The following is a 25723-nucleotide window of genomic DNA, read 5'->3' on the forward strand; positions in this document are numbered from 1 at the left end:
TTTAATCAATGAAGAATTAACGTTGAGTATTCGGATTATGGATTTCTATCGATCATTGTTGTCCGTGAGTTTCGAATATCGTTCGGTGGTTCCTTCACGTGTATAGAATCTGTATCACCTATGGGACTCTCGTTTCGTAATATTATTTTCGTCCGCCGTCGTTCAGTGAAAGCAGCAGCAATGGTGATGTCTTCGTCTAGAGTTCCATCTCGTGAGATACGATTATTTCATTTACACTGTATTGTAACTTGATCTTATATATAAGTGAATAAATCTGAAAAAGTATTGAAACATCTGTGTACCACGTTCTTATTATTCTAAGCGTTCTTTAGCCAGTAGAATAATATAAGTGATATGCATGCTTAATAATCTTCGTCTCGCTATTCTCTAACTCGAACTATCTTCAACTTCAGTGTAGAAATAGGCATTTGTCAAACACAGATAACTCTCGAATCATTTTAATCTTATCCCTCACTGTTTCATCCTTTTATCTTAATATAAATGTTGACCGATTCCAGTCGACGCTCCTTTGTTTTCTAATAGTGGCGTAACAAACTTTACTTTTTCGTATTGCTAACGGTGAATGCAATTTCTCTTCATGTATATAATCAAGCATTATTAAAGAAACCTTAGAAATTGAATGGCAATTGTTCTCTGCTGCATTTTGTACAGTCTCTGATTTTGATTTTCTTTTAATTCGCCGTTCGGCAAGACATTTTTACAGTCAAAGGCAAGTTCGATTGCGAACGGACGACGCAAGTGTCGGAACTGCAGTATCCTTGAAAAAGTGCAGCAGATAATGCGAGTTCAATTGTAGCAGCGAGTGTTACACACCTCGTGTGCACGTAATTAACGAAACACTCTTCAATCTTCGTCACATTCATTAGCAGATAGCGGGCCGCGTATATTACACGCGCACGCCATGCAGACAGTGAATAGATATGCAAATGAAATCTTATCAGAGATGCATCCAAATGTCATCTGTATCAATGCCATCCTGTTAGCGTAATATTTGTCTGCGGGATGTACACGGTGTCAGCGGAAGATAACAGCCGCGATTCGGATAACTTGTTTCACTTTCCACGTATTCCAAAATTTCATTCGAAAAAGATCGTACAACATTCTCGAACGTACAGTGACTCCCACTAATATTCGGACACTCTTAAAAACACCGTAACTTTTCAAATATTGGACTACGTGATTTGAACTTTTTCGGAAAGCTAGAGCAATTAGTTTACTACAGGATGTGAAAAGAAATTTTTTCAAAAATTGCACTTGACCGGAATTGTAGAGGAAATACTAAATGTTGCATTTTACAACTTTTTTATGCGGGCCTATATTGAAATTTTGAAAAATATGTTTTGTACATCTGTGTGGGTTATATGCATTGTGAAAGTTTCATCGAAATCGGTTGATGCGGGGAAAAATGACAGTCATTGAAAGATGTAAGAATTCTTAGATTTGCAATTTTTACCATCTTTAAACGCTTGTAGCTTATTGCAACGTCGACCGATTTTCACGAAATTTTTAGGATATGTTTAATTGAAACAGATCTACAAAACGTATTTTTTAAATTTTCAATATAGGCCCTCATAAAAAAGTTGTAAAATGGATCTTTTAGTATTTTCTCTACAATTCCGACCAATTGCAATTTTCGAAAAAAATTTCTTTTCACATCCTGTAGTGAACTAAGTGCTCTAGCTTCCGAAAAAAGTTTGAATCGTATAGTCCAATATTAAAAAGAATATCGCGTTTTTTTTAGAGCGTCCGAATATTAATGGGAGTCACTGTACATATTGGGGAAAGGTGTTCCAGAATTTTCTGTCAGTTCGTTACCAGAAGACATTAAAGCCTCGATTCTTCTGCAGAGAATCGTCGAATCGTTCGCGTTGTGTCAGAAGTCTCTTCTTTAGATTATTGTGAAGATGAAATCCGGAATGAATCGTTCGATTCCACGGTGAAACGAACAAGTTTGAACGATTCGGTGTGCTCTCGAAATCTCTGTCGAAACTTACTCCGTTTCCTGGGTTTACACGGCGAAAATGAAGGAAGAAGGCGAGGAAATTACGTGTCAGCCTCGCGTCAAAGATCCCGCTCATGTGAACCGGCTGCGAGGATCCTCAGTGTTTCCACGAACTTCGTGTATTCCGATGTCTTACTCCATAGTTCTCCTCTCTTTTTCGACTCCTCGGACCTTTCTTTAACGTTCATTTTTTCGCTGAACCATCTTTATCATCACAGAATTATTTCTGCGATTTTTGTAGCTCGGATAAATTGTTCGCTCAGGACTTCACTCGATTAACGATAAAATCGATGGGGCAAACTTCGTTTACTTAATTTCTGAATTGTTTATAATTCGACGGGTATTTGCTGCGAGCGTTTAATGGAACGTCTTATCGGATTATTTTATCTCCACGCAAATCCTTCTTGATTAGTATTGGTATTAGCTCTTGCGACTCGAATTTTTCTACAGTTGTTGATTTATTTTATGGAGCATTTACGACCCCGATAAAAATTATTCTTATTTCTAGAATGTTCTTTTTTGTTGCCTTTTTGATACTCGAGTTATAAAGTAAAAGAGAAAAGAAACTCAGCTCTTCTGCCGGGAAAAGAGCGATACGTTCAGACGGACGAAACCGGAAGGGTTTGTTTCAAAAGATCTCTTAACCGCGGGGAGAAAGAATTGACGCATCCCTGCAATACGCGTGGCAGTTTAATTACCGTCCACGGTCGAGTGTGAAATTGTCAATTACTATGGCGGCACAGGCGGGCGGGGCCCTCTTTGCATCGGGTTTCCGATTAATCTGGCCGTTAGTGCAATGACTGATCGGCTCACCCCTTTTCCTTGAACGGCCGGTGTAATTTTTTAAACAACGTCGTTCGCGATCGATTACGTTTCGCACATGTTTTTTCCCTCTTGTCGAACGTTGATCGTTTCTCAGCTAGAGCGGACGGTTTTGCTGGACAATCGACCGCGAACAACCGGACAATCGTAAATCGTGCTCGTTACTTAAGTAATGAGCAAAACTTCGGCTGGGTGACCCGGTGCCGCAGACATTGGTGAGTACTTGCGAGCACTTACGCAAATTACGAGCAATATGTTTAAAAAGGACTGCGTGGAACGAGGTGGAATTTATAAAGGCAGCGGTTAATGTCGGACCATCTCCGGTAATTTTATTGCTCTTCAGTTTCTTCTCGCTGGATAAAAACATTCATTTATTGACTTAACAGTTTATTGACCGAACAGAAATTGCCGAAAAGAATATTTCAGCACAATTAGTGAACTTTAAGCGCGGATATCTCGGAAACTATGTATGCGAGATAGCGAAAAACTGAATCAAATCAATCTTGTGGCACAATTAGTCAGCTTTAATTTTGTATAGATTAGTCTTATCGCTAGGACGCATAGTTTCCGAGATATAAGCGGAAAACCGAAAAAGGGGACCTTCTATGTGCCCCCCTGCACATAAGTTAAAAATTGTGTTCCTTCCATTTCCCTCTACAACTTTTCGTTGACTGGACTATAAGAATTAGAATATAGGATGTTTAAGTTGTTGGCAAATATTGCTGTATGAAAATTTTATAGGAATTTTACGAGTATTCGCCGAAATGCGATAAAAAAAGTTGCGAAAAATGAGTCGGGGATTGGAAACTGAGCCAAATTAAGAACTTAAAGAAGTTCTTTAGAACGGAAGTTGTTATAGGTGCGTATTAAAAGTTATCGTAATATAGTTGTAGCAGTCTATGGGTACTTCAGGATGTAACTAGTCATCTGATATCTCAAGTTAAGCGGGCGACTTCGCGGTACCAGGTGGGATGAGGGTTGCCGCGCGGATTTTTCTTGGCAATTAATTCCGTATAAAATTGCATCTGGCGTCTTTAACGAGTCCATTCTACCGTTCAAGGTTTTCCACGATCGCTTTAAGGCTATTTGCAATACAAATGAGCGAGCACTAGTAGCCGCATCTAACAGAGAACCAAACAATTCCGACAGTGATTTGGCAACAAGATTGATATGTGTCATCGACTTAACAGCCAGTTAAGAAAACACCAGATTAAACTTGAGAAACAGAAAAATGTTGCTGCTGTGTTGCACGAACGGGTCACGATATGTTGTCGTGCTGGGTTCACGGCCCGATGCGGAAACTGTGGACTTATATAACCGTTTCCGGCCTGTACGAAACATAAAAACTTTCCTAATATAAACTTCGTCTATCAACGTCGCGGCTTTGGATGGATTTCATTCGCGATGCGATACGAGATACGTAAACCGGCCCCCGTGTGTCGTTACAAAAGGAAATAAAGGGAGCCATTGTCATCGGGACAATCTTTGGAGCTTGTTACCGGAGCGACGACTTCTGTTGTGACATTAATAAACGGGAAGAACTTCGACGAACAGGTACAAGCACGAGGAACAATAGGAAATAAGCTTATAATTCGATAATCGCTGCGAACTACAATTTAAAAACTGCAAACACCATTATGAAAATTGTGCAAGAGGCTCTCGCGAAATGATGCAACACGCCAATTGCATCGAAACTTCGCTTTCGGAAGCGCGCGTGAGTCACAACCGAGATAACGATCTGCTAATTCGCGTTTCTATCTGGAGCGAAAGTTCTGTCAGCGTTGAGCAATTTATTTTTTAATTTGTAGAAGAGAGCATAAATCGTGACGGTGAAAAATCTAGAGTCTTCGAGTCGTTCTTCATTTGTCAAAGGCACACGTACGCAGCATGATTAATCGGCGCGATGTAGAGAGCGTAGGACAGAGGCTTGTTTGCAAACCTGACTTCTTTCTGTCGCGGAGCGTGATTAATTGCTCCCGATGATTATTTATCGGCGCGGACTCCATTTGCAGTTTCTACTTTAGCCTATACTCGTTACGAATATCCGGTTTGATCTAGATACCATCGATTATCCTCTATTCGATTATCCTCGCGGATACTGGACTCCTTTACGAGCAAGATAATACCATGGCCGTGTATGTCCATTCGAGGAACACGAATCTATTAATCCGGCATCGATTAGCGCTCGACCCGTTACAGTGTTTCGGGTTACGGATCTATCCCGCTTGATACCACGTTAAATACTGATTATAACGGTCAACCATAAGATTCACCGTTGCCGTGTAGCCGGAAGAGAACGACCGGCAATTTATAATTCCGCTATAACCGCAATCTTCGTCAATCTAACCAGCTAAATTATTCTCCGGACGAAGATATCGCGTTAGAAATTTGTCGGCTCGGTTCGCGGCTTTATTAAAATGTTAATATTAATCTTATCAATTTCGAATCAACCGGGTAACACAATTTTCCGCGAAGCGATCTTTCCGAGGAACAAAATATCTCTGCGTTAATTACAAGCTGGAGCTAAACAGAAATTTGCTACCTCTCGTGTTTCAATTCCAATTTTACATTGAATTTTAATTACATTGAACTTTAATGCTGAATAACTCGAATAAAAAAAATTGCACGATATTCAACAACCACACAATTTACACAGGAAAGATAGCCCTTCCAAATGACATTAACGCGATTTATCAAAAAAATTTGTTTCTCCCCGTGTGATGTTTCAAAGTTGCACAAAATTTTTGTTAACCGTCAATGTTGTCTTTATCTCGCTACAACTTTGTAAAAAACCAACATAGCAACAATTTGAAGCAGAGCATCCGAAACTAGAGGTTTCACGCTTTCAGACCATTGTTTAACGATATCGATACAGCAATTTTGACCGTAGTTATGATCATGTAAACTAGTAACAATTTTTCGGGTTCGTAGAGGTGATCCCTTAATTCTTTTGAGGAGTGTAATAATCATTTTCTGGAACCGATGCTTTAACGATCGCAAAGAAAATTTGTATATGTTAATCACGAAAGAAACGTTTCAGGATAATGAGGCCACAGCAGTCTACTTTGCTAAAAATTTATTCCGCCACATATAAAACTAAACCTTTACCCCGTCGCATACAATGTTTAAAAAATCATCCGCTTGAGCAATGTTTGAATCGTTCGACAATGAAACTCGACGATTTCCAACAAAAACCAATTCGTTCCCCTACACTTTCTCCGTCATATGTCCATCGAGATGTCGCTATTGTCTGACCACCGCCGATCAAATCTTCTCGATGCTCCATCCTGAACGTTATTGTTGCCGGGAACGATAATCCGTTAATTAGTAGTCGATGGTGTCGCGGAAACTTCACGGAACCCTTTCGAAGTTTCAAACTCAAGCCTCGAAGCTCGGAACTTCTTTGAAGTTCGAGGAAAATAAGATCACCGGTTATAATTAGTTTGGCTAATAGTCGAATCTTAGGGTTCTCCGTCCAATTATCCCTCTGGGAAGTCTGAAACAGAATGAATTAGTCGTCGGAACGAGAAAAAAAGGCTCCACGTAACATTTTATGAACATGTGAAAGGGGTCAATTTAGCAAATTAGTCGGTCGTCGTTGAATACGAAGCTTTTGATGTTTAGTCGCGCGTTGAAACGTTCACGCTCATTTGCGAGGTGTAAAAAGCGCGTGCATGAAAACTGTGCGTGTCAAGCGCAGCTTGAATGATTCGTGTCTGTTACAATTAATGTATAACGCAGTGGAGGATTATTCAAACAGTCTGGTCTAACAAAAACTGGTAGCAGCTTTTAAGGAATTTAAAAACGCTGTAGTATTATTCCCAGCTTATTGTAATTACTGCTACAATAAATAAATAAATAAATAAATAAATGACAATTCTCGTTATCGAAATGCAAAATTGATCGTTTCCCCAAGCGTTAAGCTCAACAGCTTATGGTACCAGTTTTAACAACCTGAGATCGAGGATCGAATCCGCCAGTCAGAGTAATGGCACCGGTGCCTAATTAATTTCGGCGAACGTTTCTCGAGTTTAACGGTGTTTCGTTTCGATCGCTCGCAGGTTGGCTTCCCGTAGATCCTCGCGGCGCGTCGGCGTCTAGATCAATCAAAGATCTACGAGCGCGAGGGGGCGTATCAGGGATACGGGGAAATTTCTATCGATGGCCGGGCGTTTCATTAAATTTATGGCGCTAATATCGCGGTAACTAATTGCGCCTTAGGGCAACGGATTTACGGCACTCGCGCGACGTCGAAACTCATGTATTTTACGAACTAGCAACGCCGCCCCGTGTACTAGAAATTACATCACGACAGCACATGCTCTGCGTAGAGAGCAGCTGCCAGGGCTTTCCCTCGTTCTCTCTCTCCCTCTCTCTCTCTCTCTCCTTCGCTCGAGTTTTCGACAAAAGTGCACGGAAACGTCGTTATCCGCGGCCATTATCGTCCCTACTTCGCGCCTCGACTTCACTTCTTTGCCTCCACCTTCGGTTTGTTTGCCTTTTCCTTTTCGCGTTTTCCCTTTCCTTATTTTTATTTTTGTTCCTCGACGGGGAGTCGCGAGTACGCCCGATCCGACTTAGCAGGACTTTCGGAATCGAAGCATCAAATCCCGACTGTCTCCGAACAATTCCCGTGGGAACGAATCTTTTTTAATATTTGCCCGCCGACAGTAAGTTCCACGAGAAAGCTCCGCGAGCTTTCCACTGTATCAGTATTTTTAATCTTTAAACTGTTCCGAACTTTCAACGCCGCTTTGCCGGGGGATCGAAATTTATTTGTAGCTTCCTTGGTCTCTGTCTTCCTGTCGCAGGGTATTGAATATTTCATCGTGCCGAAAATTTCAAGACACGTTTGAGCCTCTGTATCGGCGCAAAGGATGGCCATTTCGAAACTTCTTAAATGTATGAATACTAAAGGTCCATGTTATGGTTGTTATTATTTGGTTTTTCAAAATTCGTCAATTTGACAGAATTATATAATAATAAGAAATGATTAACTCCGTTATTTCTTGTCACCCTATATCAGCAACATTTTTGCTTTGAACTTCGCTAAGTACATTAAGGACGTTCTTTACGTGATTTTTCTGTAGAATAGCAATTTCATGTAGAATCTTGGAGTCGCGTAAAAAATGTGTAGAGTCGTACTGCCATAAAATAATTCGCAGTCTTCGGATTACGTTAAAAAACGTGTAGAATTTTGGAGGAAAAGGAGAGAAGGGCTTAATAGTGATGTTTCTTGTGGTTAGAGCAGAACAATTGATCGAGCATTCCGCGAACCTGTTGAGTTTTCGGTCGCTCTGGATCGGAACAAGTTCTCACGCTGCGCTTTTCACCAGGCAAGGTGCACAGAGGAAGGCAAACACAATACCGCCGGCAAGGATCAAAGCGATCATGGCTAGGATTGTCCATGTGTTGGAAGCGGAAGTCACTCGAGTAGACAACAGTCTCTTGCTCGCCGGCAGCTCGACGACTTCGTCCGTATTCAGGCCGAGCCTCTTGGCCTTGCCAAGCAAGAACCTGAGGCGTCGCGATGCCTTCTCACAGGACATCCTCAACAGGATAGACGTCCTCCTTCTATCTCTCTTCGGAGATGCCTTCCACAAAGTCTTCAGACTGTGCACCGACTTCTGTCGTTCATTATCCTCAATATAATCAGCTGGCGAATGGATGGAACGCTTCGTGGCTCTCTGTCGCAGGAATTCCTTTTGACGTAGAATTCACCATTCGCCGGATTATACAATTGCACAACTTCCGAATAGTTCTGTGTCGAATCCGCCAACGGCCTGGCCGATTTTTCGCAACGATTTCGCTTCCTCTTCTGGCATTATGCACCTCGATTTTATTGCAATTGTTATTTTCCGTGTCAACTCGAGTTGTACGATTTTATTCTCCGGTCACTCGGAAATTCCTCCGGCTGCTGCGAACAGAAAAATTAAATTAGAAGTTGTATTATTTTCAAATATTCGAAGTCTTCTATTCTAAATGAAGAATACCTGCAGATTTTATGCGTTTATGGCAAAAATGAGTAGGCGAACCACTCCGTATTTTCGTATAATTTCGATATATAATCGTGAAGTAAAACACAAATTCAGTATTGAACTAAAAATCGAGAGATAAGGAAATTAGAGCAAGATTTTAAGGCGGACCTCGACGAAACCGTACGTCCCTTTTCTGAAAAGAACTGCGGATTGATGGGACAGTAATTCTCTTCATTCTCCCTAATTCTCGTTCCCTCTATTCTCCGGCGAACACGTTTCGATCGGCGGCCACGTTCCCGAGGATCGTAGGCGTTTGAAACTGCTCGGAAAACTCTCCATAATTAACTTACGTAATTAACTCATCGATGAAGGATCTGACCTCGGTGGAAAGAGAGGCGGGAGTTGCGCGACTGTGAAAGAACGCCGTACGCTGATTAAACGTGTAGTCTTGACAATCAGTTTGATCGATCATTGAACGGTCTGCAATAAAAGACTGTTCAATCAATCGCTCTCTGCCGAGAGAGCTCGAAACTTTTTTCTAGGTGTACCTCGTTAATCGTCAGAACTCGTTCCTTCTTTTTAAACAGCTTGCCATTCATTTGGAAAAATTCTGTAGCCTGGATACCTTCTGATACTAATTCTGCAGTTTACTCGGTACGGGGAGATCAAGTGACTAATCCTTAAATATACATGGTCGATCGTCGATCTTTAGGCAAAAATAATTTATTCGTCACACGAATACGAAAATAGATCTTTATGCAAAAATAAAAATGGTCTGCACGTGCTGCAAGTCATACAAGTCGCTCTTGAATTCTTTGAATTTTTTTACTGTTTGAAAATTGATCTCCCGCTCATAAGTCTCAGTACAGTGATCATATTTGTATTCAATTCTGTAAAAATGAAATAATCGTTGAAGGATGCGAACAAATTTTTCCTGATTTAAAGGTTTCCATGTCGAGGAAGTAAAAAGATCTTTATATGTATTTTCTTTTCATCGAAGAATCCGCCACGTCTCTTTATTACAGTTTCCACTATCCTTGGCATCCGCGTGATCCATTTTCTTTTTCTATGATGCTTATATAAACAGCAAAAGATCAGAGATTCGCGACAGAAGAATAATGTTTTTGTGTATTGATGAAAAAGAAAATGCAAAAGTATCATCGGAGCGTATTAGACGCGCCATAAAGCGACGCGACTAAATTTTTAAATAATCTAGACAGTAAAATGATTAATTTTATCATTCTCATCATGCAATTATTACTGAACATATGAGGATATTTATATTATGTAGTTAACACTTTACCTACCGAAAGCCTATTAATAGATTTTCAATAATTGTGCTGTACCAAAAGAAAGCATAGAAATTTTCTTTTACATTACCATCTGAAATGAAAGTATTAGATGACGTTATTGAGGGTGACTTGTTAGTTCACAATGAAAATTGCGGTTGCTATTGAAGGTTCCATTAAAAAGTGTTTAGCCACATGTACCATAGATATTCCAAAATTATGCAATAATCACCGGTCGGTAATGTGTTAATACAATTAAAGGTTCATAATCTATACGAAATAGAGTTTCACCAAAAACCAGAGGTGTCCTAAGCCTTGTGGAGCGGGAGTGTACGTCGACGAGAGTGTTTGCGGATTTACGGATGCGATTAACACGGATTCACGTTGAATTAATCAATTTCCACGCGGCTCGGCGAATGTGTGTGATAGAACGATTCCTCGAGAAACATTGCGCAATGTTCCTTTCCCAGCGATAAATTAAGCGCCGAGTAGATATCTCAACGAATCGTTGTGTCATCGTATCATGTTTATATACAAACCGTAGCATGTTGTCCGCGGAAGTTTCCGAATCAACCGCAACACTCTGATCGTAACCGGAAGAATCGACGAACGCGGACGGAAAGTTCTTCCGCGAAAGGAGAATCGCAAGTGCACGGAGCTGTTCAATTTGATTTTTAACCAGCCAACAACCGGTCCCGCTCGGAATTGCGTAACACGGTGAGCATTGTCAACGTCTTACTTTCGAAAATGCAACCGCCCACCCCTACGAACTATAGTCGTTTCGCCGGGCCACGGAATGCGACAGTGGAACCGTAATTAGAAAGAAACGCGAATCGTGCCAAAAACTTTCATCGAGAAATTGCTATGTCCGATCCGTTTCATAAAATTCATTCGTATATCAACAACCGTACATCCGTTTGCGCTCCGAACAACAAATTTTGCTCGTATTCCTGCTGAAAAATCACAGAATCGTTATTCGTCAAATAATTCTACAAAAATGTACTTTAAATGTTTATTCATCGAATACTATGCCGAGAAATTTTGCTGGTATTCCCGTTAAAAAATCGCAGAATTTCGTAGAAACGTACTGTTAACGAATTTATCGTCGCGATATCACGAACGGCAGGATTGTCCTATCTATGACGTTCTTGCCGGACCATAAAGTTCCTATACCACTTGCCCCAGAGCCATTCTAATCTGCTTAATTATCCCAGCACAGTTTCCATTCTCGACTTGATCGAACCCGAACAATCCTCCTCCGTCTAGCTAGGAATAATACAATTTTTAAGAAGCTAGTTCGAAACAGTTCCCTGTGTCTGACCTATGACGTTCCACGCCCCCTTGACGTTCGAATAACAAGCCTACTCCACTTGCACGATCATCGTACATTTTTAATTACTTCTTGCTCCGATTCTGTCAGCTCGTTCCGTGAGCAATGTCGTTCTTGGACGCCGCCGTTCGAAGTATTAATACTTGCACTTATTTTTAACCATCGATCCATGGAGCCCGCTAAGTATTAGGCGCCCTCGACAAATTTTTTCATGTCTCACAAATTATACTTCGCGAGCTGTTCAACGTCTAAACATTTCACCTACCGAAAGCCTGTTAATAGGATTTTCAACAAAGATATTCAAGGTGGTCAAGTTAGGTGAAATATCCTGTATAACACACATTAGTATATATCAAATACTTATATTAATAAGAGGAATATATATACAAGAGGAATACAGCGAGGTATTTCTTGAATTTTTACGCGTTTTGAGTGTCGCTGGAAGTTCCGAAACGCGGTTACGTTTTCACGCGAAGCCACTTTCCGAACGCCATAATTCACGGCGCGGCTAGAAAAAGTCTCGCCGGTTTCTCCCAAGTTCTCGCAATTCATCGCGGTTTTTACTCGCAAGGCTTACACGCGAATTTCACGAGTTACCTAACTCATTCTTCGGATGATTACGTCCCGCACTTACACGGAACCCCTTTTACCTGTACTCCACCTTTCCCGGATTACGACAAGCCCGCGTAATTACATCGGGGAGATTCGTTATCACTTCTTAACCGGCATCTCGTACAAATTACTCGATGAATAATTAAAGAGCTCGCCTCCTGCGACAAGCTTTGTCAAAATCTACGGTCCGCGGAATCGATGGCGATATCGTCGCGTACCATCTACTTACGTTGTTCTACTTTCCACTAGCCGATTCTACGTAAAAAACTGCACTGAAACCGTAAAACACAATTTTCGAAAATGTGCCTCTATTTTCGAGAAAATTGAGTTTGAACATTGCCTGACGCGGTGACCAGACAAGTTGCGCGTCTTATGAACTTTCAATGTTAATTTCGTATGAAGAAATATTGTTCTACATTTTCGAAGCAGATTTTCACATAGAATCAGCCAGGTGTCAATATTTTATAATAAATAGACTGCGGATTTGATGTATTTTTGACGAAAATGGACACGGACAATTTCAAGCACCGCATACACATCAGAGTATTAATTTCAGCTTAATAAGACAATTAAAAGAAGAAAGAAACTTCTATCTGGCTCCTGTGTCTTGCAATCAATGCAAACATTTTTTATTTCGCGTAAAGATCCGCAGTTTAATAATAAATATCTGGAATAGTCCGTAAATTTATATTTATTTGCAGAATTAATAGGAAGATAGAAAGCGTTTGCTTTCTTCGGAGAATATTTTATTTGTTATTGTAGACAGGAGAAAATTGAGAGTCTTGGTGGATTGCTGTTCTCTCTCTTTCTCTCTCGAAATCCGCGCGAGGATTTCCCAAGGAACTTGGATCATTCTTTTGATGATTGCATTCCGTGCTTACACGGAACCCCTTTTACCGACCCTCGTCCCTCCCGCCGTTTATCCGACGTGACTCTTAATTGTGACGGTGGTTGCATAATTCGAGGGCCACGATAAAGGTTCCGAGAAGCGGAACCGAATTATTTCATAATCCCATTAGTATCAAAGCTAATAAAATTAATGGTATTTACCGTGGGGCGCGAGAGGGGGAGCTTGGACGAGACCGTAACCACATAAATTCGGAAGTTCGTAGTTTTGAAAGGGAGTTTCAGAATTAATATAAACTACGTCCGCGCCGCTAAATAATAAATCACACAGGTGAACGTGTCCTGTAACGGATTCGCAGGCGCTCCGGGGAATAATTGTTCGCGCTCCCTCGCCGAGAATTGATCAAAGAGCAGTGACCACTTCAGAAAACAAATCTTCGCCGGCTAAACTGTCCGAAATAAATTACGAGTAGAGTAAGAATTGCAAACTAGATGAAAATGTGACGAAAATAATGTAGCATTCTGAAATTGTTCCGATATATTCACAGTTTCGTTCTTCACTGATCCATTTTTATTATAGACGTATAAAATCCGCAATTATTAGACATTCTACTAAATTTCGAATCTTCAAAAATGTACTTCTTCCTGCAACAATTTTAACGTGACGAAAATAATGTAGCATTCCGAAATTGTTGCGATATATTCACAGTTTTGTTCTTCACTGATCCATTTTTATTATAGACGTATAAAATCCGCAATTATTAGACATTCTACTGAATTTTGAATCTTCAAAAATATGGAACTGTGGAGAGAACTCACTCTAATTTTAATGTCAATTGTGGTTGAGGGCGGGAATTGATTCCCCGATGCACCAAAACACACGACACATTTTCCAGAATTCCTGTTTTCGATTCCCACCAAAGTTCTAAGAAAGAAACTCGCGCGATACGAATACGTGGGTGGGTGAAAATAGTGAACACGCGGTTTTTGCTTCGAGTATAAATAAATCAGGCGAGGTTCCAGTAACCACGTGCTGACGATCTCGACGCAGAAACGCCGTACGCCGCATTCTCGACGGACGTCGCGACGCTTACTAACTGCGGGACCGACTACCAGCGACGCTTTATGGGTTGCAGCTTCCCTTCTGCACACCCACCCTTTTCCACCTGCGTGTTTTCTCCCGCCATTGCGGCCGGGTGCGATTCCAATTGCGAATCCTGGACAACCAACACAGGAAAGACAGTAATAATATTGCTCGTCTCCTCTTTGCAAAAAACAAACTCAATTCACATAAAAGTCGTAGAGACATTTATTATTATTTCACATGAAAGTCCACTTGAATATCTTCAGAATTTAATACTTTATCGTTTCTACCAGCAACTGCAGGAAACGCTCAGTCTAATTCGAGAAATCGATGAATCCCTCGTCCGATCCACAACCTCCTGTTCTACTGAAGTGGCGCGCCACGCAATTCTACCTCGCATCTGATAATTATTTTAATTCGCAAAAACTGGCTACACCGGTATCGTTCTCCCCGGTAGATTTATCTTCCGGGCAGTTCATTTCGTTAGATAAAATTTTACCAGCGCCGACGTTGAGCAATTAAGCGTAGAAATACCGCGCTACTTGAACCCACGGTTGAAAGGGGGATAATCCGTAGGATTTTAATTCTAGGACTTAAAATCGAAGGAAGTGAGAGGGGCGGGGAGAATTGCCATCGGTTAATAGGGGCGTTAGACGACGACGGTGCCAAAGTTTGCTTTAGAGATCGTGTAACCAGGTGTCGCATAAGCGGAAGCGGTAAAACCGAATTAATGTAACGAAATTTCTAATATGCGTACCGAGGCTGGCTAACTGGGTACCCTAAAATTGCGTTTTAGGTGCCTGCTTGGCCCCGAGCCATGAATTCCTGGTAGACCATCGGACGCATTTTCGTAAATTGATGGTAATTACGCAATTGATATCTAGAATGATATTATAGATTCAGATTTAGACGCGCGTACACGTTACCGGCAAGATATTATTACCGGTTTATCATTGCCGTAGAATTCCCCACAATAAATTCTCCCGCGAACCCTGCTGTACCGTCCCTTTCGAAAGTTCCGACCTAACTATTACAATATTGCATTTCCTAAATCCTGCACGTTTCAAAATTACATTTTCGAAACGTTTCTGTCACAATTATCTCACCTTTGTCCGATTAACCCAGCTGCACATGTTCATTCAATGAGAAATGATTTTTTTTTCTTGATCTTCTTAATCTAATCAACCTGTAATTATAATCTCAGAACTTTAAATTTAGTGTTTCAAGCATAAATAAGGGTGTCGACTACGAATATTTATTTTGCATTAAGCTATGTAATAATCTTATCGAATGAAATATGTATGTTGGAAAAATTGTTGTTGAAAACGTCGCTGTTCTTCCAGATTAACTTCTGACCTGACATACCTACGCATCTCCTAACTACAATTTTATTCATCGACGAACAGTAAGCAGAAAGAAATTAATCTTGCGAGATTATTGGCGAACGCTCGATCAAATGTGATGAAGACGTTGATACGGTATCGCGATGATATAGCGAGAGCGGAGTCCCTCGATCACGATGACTGTCGTCAATGCGGCGAATGACAATTCGAAATGGAATCTTGCGCGACAGAACGCATATGAAATGCACAATGTGTGCGGCCGCGCGGTGAATGTACTGCGTCAGATTGCGCCGCGAAATCCCGGCGTTGCATAATGCACACCGTCTTTCATAACCTCGTTTCGATCCCGGTCGGGAAGCTTCCGTAGCCACGTGTAAATAATCTTAAACTGTCAAATGCACATGCCGGAGACCGATCTCCGACGGGACGCTTACGAAACGCCGATGGTCGAGCACGCGTGAATGCACTATGCACCTCGTATACACCGGGCGCAAGAACCACGCCGGATGCACTGCACCGGAATAATCAGAGTTCGACGAGGCTCACCGATAAGTATTGCACCGGCTCCACCGTCTTATTGGGGAACCGTACTTTTCTCAAAACGAAAATATTCGACGAAATTTAGAGAAGCTGTCTTCAACATATTTGTTGTTTAATTTAATTAATTAGTTAATTTATGGATATGAAATTGATGTAATATTTAGTCGTTCGGAAAGTCATTTCGTTTTCTCAAGGGAAAATAAAAGCCAATTTTTTTTTATTTCTTTTATTTTTCTGATCTTCTGTTTTCAGGAGACAAAATATAATTACGAAATTCAAGGAAGCAGCTGCGTCTAACATTTCGAATGATTTCGTTATAAAGTTACGCGAGTAGTTGAGATTTTCTTTTGGCAAATGAACGGTAGTTGGATGTTGTTGATGATGGAGCGAAGGTGTGCTAGGTAGATTGCCAGTAGGTTGTTGCGTGATCGCCATTAAATGATCAGGGACACCGACAAAATATCACAAGCCTAGCGGAAACTTCAAAGTTTCGGCGCTTGCACATGACTGGAGGATCGTTAATGAGCGAGAATAGACTTCTAACGCCATTAATTGTTGCCACGGGCCGGGCCCCGGAAGTACCTGTATTCACGTAAGTTCCCCGTTCAAAACATTGTCATAATCAGGGCGGAACTTTGAACGAAGTTAACAGCGGCGAGTATACATTCGCAAGACCGTGACAACCACCGCAAAATTACTATGCCGGATTGTCTGCTCGAATCTGTCCAAAACTCGAATTCCTCGATCAAGAAAAAATATCATTTCTCATTGAATGAACATGTGCAGCCAGATTAATCGGAAATTTCCAGTTCTGATTAGATTTTTTCGAAAACAGACTCCTACCTAGTTAGAAGATGCATCTTGTCAGGTCAGAAGCTAATCTGGAAGAACAGCGACGTTTTCAACACCAAGTTTTCCGGCATAAATAAATTTTCATTCGATAAAATCACTAGCTTAATGCAAAATAAATATTTGTAGTAAACACCTTTGTTCATGCTTTAAATACTAAATTTAAAGTTCTGAGATTGTAATTAAAGATTCATTAAATTTTTTCTGAAACTGACTCTATTAAAAAAAATTATCTTCTCCGTTGCTTCTGTGCAGTAAACGATATTAAATGCACAAAGTCCACAATCCGATGACAGAATGATTTTTCAATGTCAGAAGTCAGACCGCACAGTGGCTGAACAGAGTTAAGTAGAACAGGATGGCCATTGATCAGACGCATCAAGCTCGAATACCTCGTGCACCAAAGCCGCGGAATGCAACTGCACCATTAAAAATGAAACGTTATAGCCGATTAAATCCGAAAAGACTGTCGAAGTAAAGAGTGATGGGCGACGTTAAAACTAAACACGGCCGACACAGAAAATAATCGTGAATTACTAGTTTCCACTTTGAAACAATTAACAGACGACGTTCACTAATTATGTGCTATATCTCATCGCAATAAAATCGTATTTGGTCGGGAGAATTAAATCGATTTATGAGAGAAAATCCGTTACGAATGTCTCTGGTGCACAGCAACAGACTCCTTATTATTTATGGTATCACATTATACTGTATCAGTGTCTCAATAATGAATGGCTGACATTATCGTTTACCAGCGTCCCATTAAAACCGGACCATCAACTAGCAGATGAGACTGTTCTGGAAAAAGAAAATAAAAGAACCGTATCTTATCCTACGGAGAAATAATTCTTTTCTTTGTATTCTTTGTATTGGTTGAGACGATGTGTCTCGTATCAGTCTAACACGCATTTAATTAATTCTGAAATGTACCCACATCGAGTTATTATCGTTGAACAATGCGAATTTTATTCTTCTCTAATCTCGCTACAATCGTCCATCTCTTGAGAAGGAGCTCTCGCCTTATCTTATATTAATTTCTTATCAGCAGACTGTGGATTCGAGGCACTTGTGACAAAAATCAGTAGAACGAATACGAAACAGTGAAAACATTCAAAGAATTGGAAAATACTGTCGTACCAACTGTATCTTGCAATTAAGATAGAGAATTCTTATTACGCATGAAAGTCCGCAGTCCGAACTGATTAAAAAATCGCAAAAGGATGCGCGAAGATTAAAAGCCCAGTTTCTGATGAACGCAGAAGCCCTGTAATCACAACGGGAATTCGTCAGTGGTAAACCCGTACAGGTGATCGTATAGAAACGGACATCCGGTTGATCCATCTCGCGATCGAGTGGATCAGGATGATTGATCCTCGAGCTGACCAGCGGAGGTAAGGCGTGAATTAAGGATGAAGGCTGGTGGGATTATAAAGATGCCAGAAACAAGCCGTGGCCATTTGTCAAAGCTCGTAAACTCGAATCGACCGACGCGGACGGGTAATTCGAAGGGTTCGATCGATGTTTCATCTTGTCGGCGGGTGTTGCGCGGGTGGAATCTCCTCTTTGTGGATCGTCGGGATAAAGCGTTCCGGGTTTATTTAAATTCCGGGAAAGAATGTGTCTCCCTTGAGGAGAGAGAGAGAGGCGAGAATTTTCGAAGGGCTCTCTGCGCCGGCAGTGTAATAGAATTCGAATATAATTGAGTGTCGCGTTCTGTAGTTGTACGCTTCCTCGAAGAAGAAGAAGGAGAAGAAGAAGAAGAAGAAGGTAGGAGAACGGTTGTGCTGCCCCGGGATCTTTAAATTCCCGGCATTTCCCGGATATTCCTGCTCGGATTCGGTGCAACCTTCCTCGCTACGGTGTTTACCAGGACTCCGATCCCAGGATAAGCGTCCTGTGCACGCGTACAACTCCCCTGCAGTTGTGTATTCACCGATATATAGTGCAGAAGTTCCGGCAGGAAAGTGCACCGGTATGCAATGCGTCCTCGCATATCGAACCTATCTCCAGACGACAAGGCGTTGAGAGGGAACGCTGCCGGAATGTAAACTCCGGTTTTATGCGTGCAACGACGAAAGACATTCGACCCGCGCTCGGCCTATGATTATAGAACCGGCGAAACGATCGAAATTCATGCGCTACACGCTACCGATCCTGGAGATTTCAGAGACGAGCCTAATGCCGCGCCGGAATGACCAGCTTGACCATCGAAAAGTCTGCTGTCTTCGGGATTTTTTTCCAGGATAATTAATGAGCGAAAAATTCCGGCATCTTGCAGCGGCGGTGACGTAACTTTCGACTTTATCCTCAATTTTTTTCAGGAGAAAATGTTCAAAAATGGCTGAGTTATTCTGAAACTTGCTTTAGGATGTCCCCCGTGACTTGAAAACCATGGCGGAAGTTTGAAGGGGATGAAAATAGCGAAAGGAACGAAGTTAACTGACACAGTTTCGCAAAACAAGGGGGGAACACGGTCAGGAACGAAGGTTCAGATTTCGATTTGAATTGACCGGCGCGACGCGACGCGCGGCCGTGTTAAGAGAGCGTAAACGAAGGAGAAATCAGTTTTCGAATGAGACTCGACTGAGCAAACATAAGGAAGAGCCCCGTGCATCGGGTTAGGGAGTGCTTCTCTTCGAGCACCGGGGCGACAGGTTAAAGGGGATGCTCGGTGGTTGGAGGCTGTGTTTGCATCCCCCTGGTGGGAAAGCTCTCCCCGTAGCTTCTGAAGCCCGAGACATAAGTGCAACTTGATTTGCATATTTAACTCGACGAGCGTGCTGAACTGCCAAGGCCCCGTCGTTCCTTTAACATACACTCCAAAACCCTCCCTCTGGTCCTTTACCACCCCCTGGCACCGTCATCCAGCACCGTTGCCCGGATTCGATTTACTTGCAATCACGCCGCGGATTAATTAGTTCGTCCTAACATAAGTGCGTGCGAAGCAGATCAGGAAGTCGAATATGGGCTTTCGTAGTTGATTGCGTTTAGAAGGTACGTTGATTATTCTGACGGGGGAAAATCGATGCGGAGAGCGCCTCCATAGAATTATTTCAATGTCGAGCCATTGTTAACTCTCTTCTTTCATAAATGTTCCCGCGATTGTTGAATTTTATGGAGACAGGTGTTCGTGAAAATTTAGATGTATAGAGCCCTTTCAACCCTATTTTTAACCCCTGCTATTCGGATTCTGTTTTATCCGGTGTGCTGTATATAAAATTCTAAAATCTATCAACATTTCTTGCCGAATAGTGGCAATTTTCTGGACTATGTACCATGAACTAAATCAAATTCGCTGTTCGCCCTTCTATCCGCGTTCCCATGAAAACGACAACGATTCCCTCGACTCGCTTCGAGTAATATCCAGCAAACATCTCGTTCCGGATAAATTCGAGAACATCCTTCGGAATATCCTCGCCAGCTATCACAGCTACCAATCAAATGTTACCGCTCCAGAGGAGTAGGTAACGTCTCGCGTTTACATCAAGGTAATACGACGCAGTTACAGAAGCAAATAGCACAGGGTATCGGTTGCGATACGTGCTCTCGAGGAAAACACGCGACAGTTTTCTTTGATCACAGCTTTTCCTCTCTCTCTCTTTCTCTTTTTCCTCCTGTCTGTTGTCAGGTCGTCGATGAGACGAACTACCTGCTAATGAGCTTAATGAGCGAGCTCTGTTCAAATGCGAGCTCGCCGCTTCGTCTACGATCTTCTGCGAACGGCAAAATAGTCTCGGGCAGAGAGAACACGCGGGGGCTGGCATTGTCTAAACTTCGTTACACGTGGTTTTCAGCGATGTCGTCAGGAAAACCGATCCCTGGCGCTGGAACAGTAGCTTTGTTGACAGCGATTGGCCCTTGTGTGCGTTCGAGTCCTCGCGATTCTACGGTACAAAGTATTCGTACACCTTTTCGAAACAAATAACTTTTTCGGAATTGGACCGAACGGCTCGAGTTTTTTTAGGGAGAATGTGTAAATAATGTTCTCTTGAAAAAGTAAAGGTCACGATTTTTTAATTTTTTATCTGAACCTGTAATGAAAATCTGTAAAACACGTATTTTGTAAATCTAAGTACATGTACGTGACAAACTTTCATTGAAATCGTAAAATGTAAAAATATATGAATTTAGGGTTTGCGATTCATTTAAATCGCAGATTCTTACAATTTTTCCTATTTTCAATCAATATTTATACTTCATAAGTTGTGTAATGCATGTGTTATTGGTCGCAATTGCGAAGGATACATAGACCAGTAATTAGTACACGTTTTTATTGATTAAAAATTGGTATCTTCGTGATTATGCAACTTTTCGAGTTTGATTTTATTCGATAAATTACTTTGAGGTAGACCACTTTGATCATTTAAGAATGAGATATGTTCTTAGGAATTTTTTCGAAACGATGAAACATTTGTTTTTGATTGGTCGAATGCTCGGCGACGTTCAAAGACCTTTACGTCATACGTCCAAATTCCAAGATGTACACGCGTCCGAACAATCGGTTTGTTCGCAGCTTGTATCCGGACTAGTATTATTATATACCGTGAGTTAATTAATACTATTCTCATTTGCCCCGTACACCGAACACACAAACGCTGGAATTATTCATCCAGAACCAAACGTGTGGTAGTGTTCCGAAAGCAACCGGAGGGGGCTGTTGTAATTTATTCGTATGATTAATTTCATCACAATGGACCGATGTCTGTCAATTACGTCGTGTTCCGAAACGCTCGGGGAAATTGCTTGTAATTACTGTTAAAGAGAGGAAAGTGTAGGTAATTATCGTCGGAAAACAATACGTGCTTGTTCTCTCTCTCTCTCTCTCTCTCTCTCTCTCTCTCTCTCTCTCTCTATTTGTGAGAGTAGCGAATTCGACTGGGTCGGAAGTGCCTCGATGAAGAGGTCGAATCTCTCGAGCGCCGTGAGAAACAATAAATCCTTCGTACCGCACAAGAATAATAATTAATGGACCCTTATAAATTGAAAAAAGAGGGTGAGAGGAACGAAGTGGCACGGGTGGAACGGAAGGACCCTTCTTCAGGGTATAATCGGTTGAAACGGTCAAGCAATGGCGTAGTCATCCCAGTTTCGAAGTCACAATAAATCCCGTCGATTAAAACACTGCAAACTTCTCCTACACTCTTGACGCGATTAAAATTTTACTGGAACAACAAATTATACAGTTTCTGCACACGCGTCAACTACAATTACAATATAACAGAAAAATGATCACATCTTTATGCAGAATAAAAAGTTTGTGCATCGATTGCAAGACGTAGGAGATTATGTGCTGTAGCTTTTTGTGTTAATTAACTCCCATCCGTCGCTCGTGTCAATCTAACACAGTTTTCCCGAAATAAGCTACACTGTTCTGTTATTTATAGGTAAATTTTCCCGTAACTTAGCGTCGTTTATTTTTTTAATGCAGAACAGAAAAACCTAAGATTTAAATGTTCACTCATCAATTTGAGCTTTACAAAAACACCGAAAAGTAAGGGGTTGAGGGTTAAATAGCGTCTCGATTAGAGTCAAATATTTTTACGCCACTGTGGGATCGCCTCTCATTTAGTAACGTAGTCAGTCCTTCAGCAGCGAGCCACTTGTACCGTTGCCAGAAAAGTCAATTGCTAGAGCAGAGACCGGCAAACAAAGAGGGTGAAAAGCGAAGGGGTGAAGAGAATTAAAAAAGAAGTAAGAGACTTTGACCGAAGAAAACTGTCGGGGTTTCGGCCATGCTAATTAGCATATAGAAACCTGCGGGATAATTGGTTTCACCTATTCATCGCAGAATCATCAATCATTACCCGATATTATATCGAATGTATGACTGCTTTCTAGCGTGAGTTACCCTCGGGGGTTGTGATCGAAGATTGTCGTAATTGTTCGATGTTAAACTAGAATATCGATGTTTCACGGATAGTCTCGAAACAGTAAACCTTTTGCAACGATATTACCGGGAACAGTGACGTGTAATTGTGCGAGCTGCGCACTCTGGTTTCAAAGGATATAATGTTATGTATTTGTAGAACGGGCAAATTCTGCTTCATAATTTTATTCTGCTTTATAATTTGATTCGCGGCTCGAATTCTCCGAAACGCTGTGCAACAAGGCTGCAAATGATTTTTTAAATACGTACATCGTACACATCATCGTTTTAATGTACAGAATTTTTGTCTTTACCGTACGGAGGGCGAGTTCTACTCTACGGTTTATGACAGGCTATCTCGCGAGATAAAATCGTTATTACATGTAATAACGTAAACGTATGTTAATGTTCAGACGGAATTGCGTGTTCATTTACGCGCGTGAACGACGGCGAATATGTCCGTGTGCAGGATCGGAACAGGTAAGCACGCGGCGTTTCTAGGAAATTACATGTCAAATGTCATTCTGTCGATGAGTCTATAAGTTCCACCCCCGTGCAAGCTCACAGCGTGCGATGTAATTTGCCCGTCAACGCCCTTTTGGACACAGCACCGGGAAACAAAAGGTCCACTTAGGCGTGTGCCGGTGTCAGGGGCTGACGTGAATCGCGAAGAAAACCGGCCAGCGAAAATTCGCTTCACAACAATGACCGGGTTCCTTTAATAAAAACCGCTTGATCAATAATTAACTACCCCATCCTCAGGCAAACTCCGATTTTCTGCAGATTCTTTCGTTTAAAAAATCCCCAATATTTTTCCTGTTCTAAAATACACGTGTACACGTGTATTAAAAATTGCACGGACTCCGAGATGCATCAGAGACATTGTGGTAGATTTTTCAGATTTCCTGGCTTTCTTATAGAGTTCGTTTCTTCGTCAGTTCGCTGAACGTGTCTCAGCTTTGCAACCTCGTTTATCTTTCAGAAGACAACCATGCCTTGAGCTCTATCGTTCGGAACGACACGTTCAAATGCACACGGGCTACGGTAACCAGGTTTCCGACTAATTAAATTTCCTTCGTTCGCGAAAACGATATAGGACCGGCCGAGAATTCCGTCGTCGTTCTCTCCGAACAGCGTCGCCTTCGCAACCCCCCTAATTGCGGTTCTATCCCCGTCGCGGATCATCCGAACTCGAATGGAATTATGATCTAAAAATTATCCCCGTGGTCTGTCTTCATCGTGACGGGAATTCATCGCGCGAATTCCCTTCTGTCCTCGCCTCTGAGAGGCACGGCTGGAATATGCTTTTTCAGAATGTTAATTCGAAGCTCGGTTCTGATAAAATACTGCCCTCGAATTACAACGGGTCGTACTTTAATGATAGAACTGAGGTTCTCTTGATCCTCTTCGAAATGCAAGGTAGGAAATGCTTCCTAGAAAATTATTAACGCCTCAACGTTAATCGCCAGCATCAACAATTTTTCAGGAATGTAATCTCGAAGAGTCCAATTTTCAATCATAAGAAAATGCCTTATTTTGCCAAAGAAGTGTACTATAAATATCTTTCTCGCTTTAAACAATTATTGGAACGTGTTTAAATGTTGCTAGTGATGAATTTTCACTTTCTGCGATGAATTAAACAGAATAGCCACTGGTGCGACTAATAATTGAGAAGAGGAGTATCGTAAGTAATACGTATGAAATAAGAGCAGTCGTGCAAGTTGGAATCATTTCCTGTTTGCTAGTTCTATCTCCGGAACTCAGTGTACTGAGTCTACGCTCACACAGTCTATCTAAAAAAGAATATAACATAAAATTAAAATACATGGTAGACCCAAGGAAATAAAAATGAAACAAAATAATATATAAATTAGAATAAAAGAATGGAGCATGAAGGTTCTAGATTTCCTTCTTTAGCTCAAAGTTCTATTACATCATATTTCAATGAGTTTAAAATTCCTTAGAATAAGATGATCTCCTATTACCAAGTATAATCATAATCCATGCACAATGATCCGTTAGAGGTGTTTTGTCCTATTTACCAAGGAATGAAAGAAGCATATCCATTTAAAGTTACAATTGTATTTATTCAATCATTTGATGCTTATTTATAATATCATGTTAAGTACATTATCATTAACATTTTCTATACTAAACCACTTACCTTACCGTATCCTCTTGCGTACAACAATTGTTTCCCTCCGATCAACATCATAAGCGCTTCGTATCCCTTCTTCGTTGCTTGTATCATCTGTAAACCTGAAAATCATTCAAGCAAATATAACACAGGAGTAAATTCTAACAAAATCAATAAACAATTCATTCATCCTCACCCGTAAAACCTTCTTCGAGAACATCTTTACAAATATACAAATATTTGCTTTCACTGTTCTTCAAAGAAATTGAACAACATAAAATTCTGAAAATATTCTAACACTCACCAGCCATCAAAATGCACATCACAGAATATTTTCCAATTTTTATCTCAACAATTCAAGTTGTGATAAAAAAAATTCAAAAAATTTCCCTAAAAATGTGCAGATTTGAACAAATTGGTAATGAATAGACTGCAGATCTTTATTAAATTGTTGAACAATTTAAAAAATTGAAGATGCCAACATATAATTTCTCCTCTATTAATTAATTAACATTCAATTTTAGTTTCTATTTCTTGCAATCGATGTAGACAATTTTTATTTTGCATAGAGATCCACAGTCTCGTAATGAATGATTGCGGAAATATTTGAAGAAGCCAATAAGAAAATACTTACTTGGCCAAGCATGGAGCCGCACAGTCAAATTGCGAAAAATCATTAGATCATTTTGAGGATCGGTGGGCGCATGCGTGAGTCGAATCAGCTGTTTCGGTAATAGCGTACGATGCGTGTCCCAACGACGAAAATGTGTTTTCCCGTGGTGGATCGTAATTATTCCTCGGGAAAATAGTGTCCGCGGTATGACAAAGGTAGCTGCGAACAGAGGCGGTAACGATTTAACCTTGTCATCGCCAACGGCTCAATTACACGTCAGATTTTGAAGCGGCGGTGACTGGTGGCGACAGTGATGGTAGAATCGGCTCGGAGATGGAGGTAGTGGCAGTGATAAAAGCGGTAGTGATGGCGGCAACCACGATGATAT

The 25723-nt window shown here is 41.1% G+C and overlaps 1 protein-coding gene and 1 long non-coding RNA gene across 3 annotated transcripts; one reads left to right on the forward strand and one right to left on the reverse strand.

Moving 5' to 3' along the window:
* The first annotated feature begins 133 nt into the window (after window positions 1–133).
* On the forward strand, window positions 134–22157 carry LOC143213611 (uncharacterized). The gene has a single exon (XM_076433634.1). The coding sequence runs from the start codon at window positions 8075–8077 to the stop codon at window positions 8495–8497; it is 423 nt and encodes a 140-aa protein (XP_076289749.1). The 5' UTR covers window positions 134–8074; the 3' UTR covers window positions 8498–22157.
* Window positions 8415–25482, reverse strand: LOC143213612 (uncharacterized). Of its 2 annotated transcripts, none has more exons than XR_013009999.1 (3): window positions 25357–25482; window positions 24750–24844; window positions 8415–8759 (listed from the first exon to the last, which is right to left on the reverse strand). It is a non-coding gene; the product is annotated as an uncharacterized LOC143213612 (long non-coding RNA). The 2 variants fall into 2 exon arrangements; XR_013009998.1 differs by having other exon boundaries at window positions 8415–8762.
* Window positions 25483–25723: the final 241 nt, after the last annotated feature.

The sequence above is a fragment of the Lasioglossum baleicum genome, chromosome 11, assembly GCF_051020765.1.
Source record: "Lasioglossum baleicum chromosome 11, iyLasBale1, whole genome shotgun sequence".
Taxonomy (NCBI): domain Eukaryota; kingdom Metazoa; phylum Arthropoda; class Insecta; order Hymenoptera; family Halictidae; genus Lasioglossum; species Lasioglossum baleicum.

Coding starts and splice junctions, on each gene's coding strand:
- LOC143213611 (XM_076433634.1), top strand. CDS start 8,075: ATGTTTCTTGTGGTTAGAGCAGAACAATTGATCGAGCATTCCGCGAAC.